General features: G+C 46.2%; 1 protein-coding gene across 1 annotated transcript; it reads left to right on the forward strand.

Moving 5' to 3' along the window:
* Nucleotides 1-8473: 8473 nt before the first annotated feature.
* On the forward strand, nucleotides 8474-11198 carry LOC308309732 (puromycin-sensitive aminopeptidase-like; the record flags this gene model as incomplete). The annotated part of the gene is given in 2 exon segments (XM_080755649.1): nucleotides 8474-11059; nucleotides 11061-11198. Coding segments are annotated over 2 exon segments (2724 nt in total).
* Nucleotides 11199-11484: the final 286 nt, after the last annotated feature.

An 11484-nucleotide genomic window follows, 5' to 3' on the forward strand; every position in this document is an offset into this window, starting at 1 on the left:
CTGACTTGCCTGTCTCAGTATATATGGACCTATATGTTTGTGTGACTAAGAGTCCCCCTCTTCTCTTTAGCCTAGAACTGGAGGTCTAGAACTATGGGGTTATGTGGTTGGTGACATCACTTTTTGGCCTGCAGAGTACACCTTCGTGATGTCATTGATCACATGGCCCTGTCTTTGTATTTGTCTTCTACATCCTGACAGTTATCTGAAAAAGCTATGTTTCTATGGCAGTCGTTCTTCGATTTTTCAAAAATAGCAGACTTGTAGATCTGCTATTTTTCAATAGCTAAATCATGACATGATGCTAACACCAAAAGGGGTTCACGCACAAAATTGGTTTTAATGACATATTTCAATGTTGAAAATCTTTTTTTACTTGATGCTAAACATTGATGGTTGTGGTCCAATTCTAAATCATGTTTTGGCTGACCCCATCTTATCATTATGTCATGTCCATTGCAACAATTATAGATTGTTTTTAATTGTTATTGACCTACTGTATGTGAGCCATTGTTCGGGAACCGCACTCAAGGCTATACTTCAGTGAAAAACAAATGACATTTCAGTTGTGTTATGTCGTTGCGATCGTAGTGTAAGTGTATAGGTGCTTATTTTTGGGTGAAATAGCCAGATCAAATTTATAGGAAAAGGATCGTCTTGGCCCGGGCCAGCCTAGAGGCCCGGTCACCTATAGGCTGGTAATCCAGCCTGAGGTTCGAGTCCCGATCCCGACGACCTTTGCTGTGTGTCTTCCCCCCCCATCTCTCTCCCCGTTTCCTGTCAACCTACTATAAATCCCCGTCATTTTCTTAAAATAAATAAATGAGGTCAGTTTGCTATGCAAACCATGCAGATGAGATGGTGCAACGGGGTTGATTGACAGGTGGGCACAGAAGTGTCACGGCCTGCTCCTCGGCCCGTGGACTTGACTGTCCTTATTTAGGTTTTGGACTTTAAATGATGTTTCTATCTATCATTTCAGTATGGTCTGTCGTCTGTATTAGACATGTGTTCTTGTTCTGCTTGGTTTTGGTTTTCTGTTACTCTGTTGTTGGCTTGGTTTTGTAGAATGGTTCCTTTCCTGTCTGCCTAGTTACTGTGGCCTACCTTGTGATGTGTCAGTGTTTCCACCTGTGTCCTGTTAGTCAGCCTATTCTAGTGTTGATTGTATTTTGATTTCACCTGTGCCCCAGCTGTTATCATGTGTGTGTGTGTGTGTGTATTGTGTTCTTCTTCGTTTTGTAGTTCCCTGTTGCGTGAGTTTCTGTGTTGTGTATTCTGAGATGCTGTCGCCTGCATTTGGGTCCTCATCATCCGTACTCATTCGTAACAGCAAGTGAGGCTTAGAAATGATCCATTTGCCAACCCAAATGCTCTCCGTCATCGTCAGTGGCGCACAAGGACACACGTGCAGTCACATGCCGGTTAGTAGCAAGATCTACAAGCTCACATGAGCTTTAAACTCGGGCTATTGTCGTCGGTGCGTGACACGACAGGCGCGCATTGACTGAGCATAAATCAGGCTCCAATTCAACCAGCGTGGAGAGAGAGAGAGAGAGAGGGAGGGAGGAAAGGATGAAGGGAAGAGGGGGAGAGGAGAGAGGAGAGGAGGGTTGGGGTGTGGGGGTGGTGTGTGTGTGGGGGGGGGGTGTCTGTCCTAGGAGACAGATGGCGCGCGGGGCTGATCCGTGCCAGGCTGGCGCTGGACGGGCTCCATGTGCTGTAGCGGGTAACTAGGCCCAGGCAGGGTGGCTCGTGGGCGGCACTCTGATCCTCTGCGCCACGGTGCTCCTCTGAGGCACAGGAGTCCACTTCCCCCGCCCATCTGTTACCTTCACCACTACTCGCACGCACGCACGCACACACGCACGCACGCACACAGACACACACACACACACACACACACACACACTTTCTATATCTCCCTCGCTTTCTCTACCCTCATTCACACTCACACTTAATATCAGTTTTTCTCTCTCGCAGGCACCTGACCAGACACTCACTTCCTCTCTCTCCCTCTCTCTCTCACACACACACACACACACACACACACACACACACTGTAGTACGTCAGAGACTGCCCCCCCCCCTCCCCTGTTAATCTATAGCGCTGGGTTCAGTTACAGTGCATCAGCAGCCTTCCTCCGCACCATCTTACAAAATTAGCCTCCAGCTTTGACCAGAACCCACCATCCTTCCTCTGCCGTTTGGTGTCACGCTGACTGTATATCTGTTATCAAAGCACTTAATCTCTACCGTTCAAGCGTTCGTGTATAATCCTGCGTGATATGATATTAGCTAGACAACTCCCACACACACACACACTCGACTATAATGGCCACGACCTTCTTTGCTGTACTGTAATCCATGACACCAACAGGCGTTTAATTGCTTCTGCTAGTCACCTGTGGGGGCAGGGTCCCGTATATAGAGCAGCTGGGGTCCACAGTCTGAGATCCATGGGGCTGTGCTGTGCCGTGAAAGAGCACATTCATGCAAACATTAACAAACTTTAACATTGAGAGTAGACAAGAGGCGCCTCTTCAGGTAGCGTTATGATGGCTTTGTCGGCCAGTGAGTCCTGTTTTTGTGTACTTAATATGTCTGTGTAATCTGGGACAAACTGGAATGTATTGTGTGTTTTAGTCTGATGTATTCATTATGATGTATATTATACACAGAGGCATGTAGTAATCACTATTGTCAAGGTCACATGACTGACGTTGATTGGGGACTGATGGTGGATGGGCCACAGGTGTGTCACACCATATATAAATGCCTGTTCTACTCATTTGTGCGAAGGTCTGCGGAAGGGCCTCGGCCCGAAAAGCTACCACATTAGTAAAAGATATATCTGGGAGCAGAAATTGGTGTGCAGACTTATTTTATTTCTTGACACGTGCACCTGACAATGATGCATTTGTGCCACTGATGGCCATTTTATTTTATTTTAAATAATGAATCCGGTAATACACGTGATATATGTGAAGAGGCCAGACTGAGACTGAGAATGAAATGTTGAAATCTACTACAGACTAGACATTGTCCGGAGTCGACTGCTGGGGACTTTACTGTAGGACCGCTGCGTGGAGACAGATCAATAGTGAACAAGCAGCATTATTGCATATCACATGAAGATGCAGTATTACATATCAACACAAAACCAGAGCCTATTCTTAGATGGCTGACTTTCATGATTTAAAGTTTATTGTGCATTCAACGATATATGCTGGAAATCCTGAGGAACATTCATAATAATACTATAACAACAATATGATGATATAGGGGGAAAAAAACTAAAGTAAATAACGTATAGCACTTCTTAGCATACATGTATTAAATGTAAACAGCTTTTAAATAGTAAGACATACACCCCCACTTTTAGATCCTTGTTGCTTTCATTTAGTTTATAGATAAGTGTATGCAAGCAGTGTGTGTGTGTGTGTGTGTGTGTGTGTGTGTGGGGGGGGGGGTGATTGTATGAAATGTATGAAATGCCATAATAATTGAAAATGTGCCCAAATGCTGAGAGAAATGTATTTTTTTATATTTCCGGAACACGTATCTAGGTCTAGGCTGTAGTGGCTGTGATGACATTGCTTTGAGCACTGGCTTTGACATGCTTTTAGAGAACGGTCCTCAGCCGGCTGTCTGAACACCAGTTAGGGAAACATTAGACCTTAAATATTAATGCAGTAATATGGCATTGTTGGAATGCTCACTGAGCTGTGGGCTCCAGGCCTGCTGGGCCATTTGTCACACTCCACAAAGCTCACATGCAGCCAGAAAACAAACCTCCGTGAAGGGAGCCGCGAGAGACATGCGTGCACAATGCAAGGCATATAGCCACATGGTTGATTGACCTGTAGGCCCTTTCATAACATCAAATGAGTCACGTAAAAAGATTACTATGACCTCTTTTCAATGCCCGATTTGTCCTATACATCATGGAAGATGTTTGTCCTGTTTTGTGTTAGCATGTGACGCCCACAGTACAAAATGTCAAATGTTCTGACATTTTCTAAAATCTACAATCTCAAAAGCTCGTGCAGAGATGTCCCACATTGTGAGCTTGCAGATTGTCTATATCCACTATTCGCCACATGACAATGTGCAGTATACTATAGGGCTGGTGTGTTTTAACGTAAAGAGTATAAAGAGAACGGCAAGAGAACCATCTCATGTTCCCTTTTCTCTTTTGTTGTCGTAATTGTCCTTCACGTGTAAAAGTTGCCCTGGAATCTAGCCCAAATCATTTCTATGGAATGTTTTGTTTCTGTCGGAGATTGCATAATCAAAACAGGTACAGCACAAACACTCCGAGCATGATTCTCTCTCCGCCTGTGAGTTCCAGCAACAGATGGCCGCGGGAGAAATCAGCAACACGTTGATTTTTTTCTGTCCTTCATTTTAACACAAACGTGGCATAATTGGACGCTTATCCTTACACACGTATTTCAGTATATTTTGATACCATTCCAGAACAGATATTTTCATCTTCCCTCAGAGTATATGAGGTCCTTTGGTAATTAGGAGTTTTCAACATTTCAACATTTTCTATGTAATCCTGTCTGTAAACAAAACAGTAACCAAACCACCCCTTGAGTTCACATGCACACACACGTGCACAGTCTGTGCACACGCACGCACAGACAGACAGACAGACAGACAGACACTCAGAGTTAAATAAACACTGAGTATTCTATTGTGTTCAAGTAGAACTTGACTATCCACTATGCAGTAGAAAGCCTGATAGGTGCAGGACTAAATTGTCAATAGCAGGTCAAAAGAAATAGAGTCTGTACACTATCCAGAATGCACAGAAATCTGCATCTCCATGATCATTTGAATAAATGGCTCAGTTTGTTGTTTTTGTTATGTTTCTATATTTGCACACGGCACAGAAAATTGTGTTGAGAAATTCAAAGATATTTTTATATATATATAGGCTACCATCAAAAATCTGTTTAACCCTATAGTATACATCTGCGATTTTCATAAAAGCCTTGAAAAGGTTTTATAAAATGTTGAATATTTTTTTGAAACATTTATTTTTCAGATGGCAGTCCGTGGCCTAATAGCATATATTCATATGGGGGTCCTTGACATTAAAACCATGCAGGTGACTTTCCAGTGTGCGGAGGTCTCCCTCGTTAAACCTGGGAGATGCAGATCTGGCATTGATGTATATGCTGCTGTGCATTCTGCTGTGAACCTCACTCTGTAGGGACGAGAAGACGAGAAGACGCAATAAGATGAGAAGACAGAATGAGATGAAGACAGGATCAGCGTTAATTGTCTCCACCAGGCCCGAAGGCATGAGGAGAGAGTATGTTTGCTAGGCTACCCTGTCTGTCTGTCCGTCCGTCCGTCCGTCCGTCCTTGTGTCTGTCAGTGTTTGGTTTTTTTACAGCGTAGTACAGTATAGTCCAAAATGTATTCTGACCCCTCCACGAAAAGTCCTAGTTGTTCTGACCCCTTATCCATCATTTATACATTATGGATAATTAGTGTGGACTTAGACTGTTATTCGTCTATAGTACTATTGTCAATGGACAACATTTAATGTTTGTGTATAGGACGAAAATAGCGGATTTGCTCAGACACATATGACGTAAATTCTCCATTCATTGTCAATGGAAATGTAATGTTTGTGTAGGACAAAAATAAACACTAATAGCTGAATATAGGAGGGGCTAGCGCCCCTAAAATAAACTTGATACAAATAAAGTTGTGAACCGCTGAGTTGAGGCAGCTGTCAATACATCAACAACTAAAGTTCACTTGAACAGAAAGAGGGAGGGCGGAATGTAGTTGTAATATTTATAGGTACAGCGAGCACTGAGCACAGGCTCATATGTGTATTTCCTAATCGTGTGGACATACAGTATTCAAAGTGTGTGTGTGTGTGTGTGTGTGTGTGTGTGTGTGTGTGTGTGTGTGTGTGTGTGTGTGTGTGTGTGTGTGTGTGTGTGTGTGTGTGTGTGTGTGTGTGTGTGTGTGTGTGTGTGTGCTATAAAACTATGACATGCCCAAAATAGCGACTTCTAAAAAGCATTAGGCACTCGCTTGTGATTAAATAATAACTACATTGGAACTTTGGTTCTTTTTTCCATTTCCTGAAAAGTAACAGTTTTGGACATACAAGGTGTCCCCACCCGACAGCAACGATAGGCTCTGTTTGTAGCCAGGAATGTGTCTTATTCGATAAGTAAAGAAATGCAGATCTGGAGTCAGCTGGGGGACTCTGGCACAGAGTCACGAGTGTGAAAGTGCTGCCGTGGGTCCGTGGAGAGGTATAGGGGACGACGGTGTGGCAGTGGGGAAGGGGGGTCGGGGGAGGGGCGGTGGGGGGGTCAATGATGTGAATTCCATCGATCGCGGGCTTCCTGACAAGTGTTCAGTGATTTCCTGTCCCTGGCAGAAATATTGTGCTTGTTAATCCATTTGAGTGGGAGCACCATGGGGGGCTGAGGGAGGGCTCAGAAAGAAAGAGTGCATGGGGAGGAGAAGGTGGGCCTCTGAAGTGAGGGTTTGAAATGCTTAATTTATACTCGACAGAAATAGCGATCTGGAAGCACGTAGACCTTATATCTTGCTTGTATCAAGCTTGTAGATCGGCTATTTCCGTGCGGGCGATGCCGTCGTATACGTCAAAGTATAATTCAGGCTTGAGGATATAGGAGGAAAGAGGACGAAGAGAGCATGGTCAACGCAAACAGGATGCTAATGAGCGTGCACTAATCAATGTTTGCTTAATCAGCTCTTCAGCTGTAAGTGTCCAGGGGAAGGATAGCAGAGGGGAAAGAGGGTGGTTGGGGGAGAGTGTGTCGGGGTGAGTTCATGAGAAAGTGCAGCCCAAACCTCTGATTCACTCCCTCTGTTAAGAACATTGGTTCTCAAGAACTCCTTGATGAATGCAGCTTTACATTACAGATTCCTTTTGATAACAGCCACGCAATTGTTGGGTGTGAATGAGAAATGATAGAAACTGACCTGGTAATAAACAATCACTGAAGGATTGTGATTAGTTAGCATGGGTTCCAGCCTGATTCGCTGCGTTCCGCGGATCTGAAAATGTCACTGCTCTATACTCACATGCTTGACTCGCATTTCATAACACCACCTGTTACGTAGCCAAGTTGTTGCTGATACGCCATCAGCCCGCGTCACTCTGTCCATGCTTCTCCCTGTTGACAAAAATAGTGCCGTTCGAGACTTGAGAGTAAAAACCTACCGTAAAAAGTAAACGATTCAGTAGTATACAAAAAGAATGACGGCTGTGTGGGGTGAGTTTTTTTAGACTTGCATGTCTTTGACTGACTGACTGACTGACTGACTGACTATTTAGTTACATGATTGGTCGACTGGTTGGCCTAACGGACAAGCCAATCGCAGTGCAATCATCTTGGCTATGAGATGTAGACTTTCCTCTTCACAGATCAATCACCCCTCTAGGCTATGGGACGTATAGTGTGGAGTGATTGCAATGAAAGAACAGTCTTTAGTTATGACACAGTTTAATTTGCCAACTACAGTTTCACATCGGCATCCCCCACTACACAGACGTGCACACACATGTGCGCACGAAGGCACGCGCGCACGCACACACACACACACACACACACACACACACACATATACACACACACACACACACACACACACACACACACACACACACACACACACACACACACACACGTAACATAACATTGCCAGCTGTAGGGGCATTAACGTCATGCTGTTAAGTTTTTCAGTGATTTCAACTAATCCTCACCCCTAGCTCCTTGGAGCGATAATAAGAGCCCTGGCACAGTTGGCCAAATTCATGGCGGACTGACTTTCACTAACAGGTCAAGTGAGGGCATAGAGCAGGAATGGGACACGGGACAGGGGGGCTGTGATGTGGAGGAGAATTTATACGTTATACGTTGAATACTAAAAAGAGCTAAGAAGAGCTCTCTTGAGAGACTGGCTGGGAGTTCATAGAGTCTTGGGCATGGGCTACAGTGGACAGAGCAACAGCCCTGGAACAGGATCATCAATGTATGGGAGCTTTCAAACGTTTTTATGTCATTAGTTGCAGTAATTCAGGCCGTGTAGCAGTATACAGTATGGGCATGGTACTTTACGTGTCACTAACACGTGATGTCAGAAAAGTGTCACAAAGTCACATTTTTGCACACCATCTGCCCAAGAGCCAAATTTAATCTAAAGATCCAAATTGGCTTTCTTTTGCGATCAATTTGCCATATTTGGGAGATCGGCCGACTTTCGGCTCGTCTGATTGGCCAAGCCCCGTGTGACAGCGGTGCCACTGTACCAATATAAGCAATGGTGGTGTATCAGATCTTTAAACACTCAGGTATTGGAAGACATTCTCAACTTGCATTCAAGGCCTATCGTTTCAGCAACCGAGCTATAGCCCTGTCTTTGTGAACGTGACAAATCAGGCAATAGACAAGCCACCATGTCCGAAAAGAAGTCCTTTGAACGGCTGCCCACTGATGTCTGCCCCGTCAACTATGGGCTGTGCCTGAAGCCCGACCTCACCAACTTCACCTTCGAGGGGAAGCTGGAGGTGGCGGTGGAGGTTACACAGGCCACAGATCAGATTGTGATGAACTGCTTGGACATTGACATCACCACAGCATCCTTTGCCGCAGAGGGAGGGGAAATTAATGCTACGGGGTTCGATTATCAAAACGAGGATGGGAGAGTCACTCTGTCATTTGCCAACCCTCTTCAGAAAGGATCCGGTACATTGAAGATTGACTTTACGGGAGAGCTTAATGACAAATTGAAAGGCTTCTATAGAAGTAAATATACAACTGCTGCAGGAGAAGTCCGCTACGCGGCCGTGACTCAGTTTGAGGCCACGGATGCTCGTAGAGCCTTCCCCTGCTGGGATGAGCCAGCTATCAAAGCTACATTTGACATCACTCTGATAGTTCCCAAGGGCCGAGTAGCCTTGTCAAATATGAATGTCATTGACCAAAAGCCATATCCAGGCGATGACAGCCTTGTGGAAGTGAGGTTTGCAACCACACCCATCATGTCCACATATCTTGTAGCATTCGTTATTGGTGAATATGACTTTGTGGAGAGTCAGTCGTCAGATGGTGTGACAGTACGTGTCTACACACCCATTGGGAAGGCAGAACAGGGGACTTTTGCACTGGAGGTTGCGACAAAGACTTTGCCTTTCTACAAAGACTACTTCAGTGTTCCTTATCCACTGCCTAAGATTGATCTCATAGCTATTGCTGATTTCGCTGCTGGTGCCATGGAGAACTGGGGCCTTGTAACTTACAGGGAGACGGCACTGCTGATCGACACAAAGAACTCCAGCTCGTCCAGCAGGCAGTGGGTGGCTCTGGTGGTCGGACACGAGCTGGCACATCAGTGGTTTGGAAACCTGGTCACCATGGAGTGGTGGACCCATCTGTGGCTTAATGAAGGCTTTGCGTCATGGATTGAGTATCTGTGCGTGGGCCATTGCTTCCCAGAATGGGACATATGGACCCAGTTCCTCGTTAACGATTATGCCCGTGCTCTGGACCTGGACGCACTGGACAACAGCCATCCCATTGAGGTGAACGTTGGCCATCCGGAGGAGGTGGAGGAAATATTTGACGTCATATCCTACAGCAAAGGGGCCTGTATCATTCGCATGCTGCACAACTACATAGGAGATGAGGACTTTAGGAAAGGAATGAATGCCTACCTTTTGAAGTTCCAATATAAAAATGCATCAACAGAGGACTTGTGGGATAGCCTGGAACAGGCCAGTGGCAAACCCATTGCTGCAGTTATGGACTCCTGGACCAAACAGATGGGCTTCCCTATTATTGTAGTGGACCAGGAACAGCAAGGCAATGACCGTGTCCTCAAGATATCTCAGAAAAAGTTCTGCGCCAGCGGACCATATAAGGGTGAGGATTGTCCCAGTTGGAAGGTTCCCATCAGTGTCTGCCTCAGTGGGGACACCACACACAAGGTTCTGTTGGACAGCCCAGAGACCACCATCACCCTCAACAACGTCGGCCCAGACCAGTGGGTCAAGATCAATCCAGGCACAGTAGATTTTTATCGTGTCCAGTACAGCTCTTCCATGCTGGAGAGTCTTCTTCCAGGCGTCAGAGACCTCACCCTGCGGCCTGTGGATCGGCTGAGCCTGCAGAATGACCTCTTCTCTCTGTCACGTGCGGGCATGGTCAGCACGGTGGAGGTACTGAAGCTGTTGGCGGCGTTCGTCAATGAGTCCGACTACACCGTATGGAGTGACCTCAGCAGTAACCTGGCAGTGCTCTCCTCGCTCCTCTCCTACACCGACTTCCATGATTACATCGAGGAGTTTGTCCGGGACCTCCTCGCGCCCATCGGCCTCAAGCTGGGCTGGGAGAGCAAGCAGGGAGAAGGCCATCTCGATGCTCTGTTAAGGGCATTGGTGCTGGCGATGCTGGGGAAGGCAGGACACAAGCCCACACTGGAGGAGGCCATACTGAAATTCAAGGACCATGTGGAGGGGATACGCATCCTGCCAGCAGATCTAAGGGGCCCAGTGTACTTGACCGTGCTGAAGCACGGGGACAGAGCCACGCTGGACACCATGTTGAGGCTTCACAAGCAGGCTGACATGCAGGAGGAGAGGAATCGGATTGAACGAGTGCTGGGCTCCATCTCTGCCCCCGAGCTCATCCAAAAGGTCCTGACCTTTTCCCTCTCTGAAGAGGTCCGTTCACAGGACACGGTGTTGGTGATCGGCGGCGTGGCAGGTGGCAGCAAACAAGGCAGAAAGGCGGCCTGGACGTTTGTGAAGGACAACTGGGAGGTGCTGTCTGACCGCTACAGTGGATCCCTCATAGCTCGACTCATCAAGTCCACTGTTGATGGATTCGCCATTGACAAAATGGCGGATGAAGTGAAGGGCTTCTTCGAGAGCCACCCTGTAGCTGAACGCACGGTGAAGCAGTGCTGCGAGAACATTCTCCTCAACGCCGCCTGGCTGAAGCGTGATGCAGATGACATCCACCAGTATCTACTGCTTCGAAAGAGTTCCACCATCTAAAAAACGCATTCCTACCCTCCGGCCCCTGCCTTTGCCGTTGACACTGCAAGCAAGCACAGAGGGAGAGCACAGTGCACTTAAATCAGCCTTCGTTTCTCCAAAGAAAAGTCATTTTAAAAAGTGATCCACACAGAAAGGACATAATGAATTCAAATTTGGGTAAGGTTGTAGCCCAATCAGATCCCCATTGACGTGATGTTACAGCATGTGAAATATTCAAAAAGTATAAAACATGGAAATATAATAATAAAATCACACTTGTGTGAAGTGAGGGGTCCCTCACTCCTACACATCAACACATGACGTCACTGTCGACACATGACGTTTACTAAACAAACATATTTACATACATTTACTAAACTAACAGGTCCATAGACTTGGCTGCCATGTGATGTTGAGGGCCTAGCACC

Source organism: Protomyctophum bolini (genome assembly GCF_963924005.1).
Source record: "Protomyctophum bolini genome assembly, chromosome: 22".
In the NCBI taxonomy this organism is placed as follows: Eukaryota; Metazoa; Chordata; class Actinopteri; order Myctophiformes; family Myctophidae; genus Protomyctophum; species Protomyctophum bolini.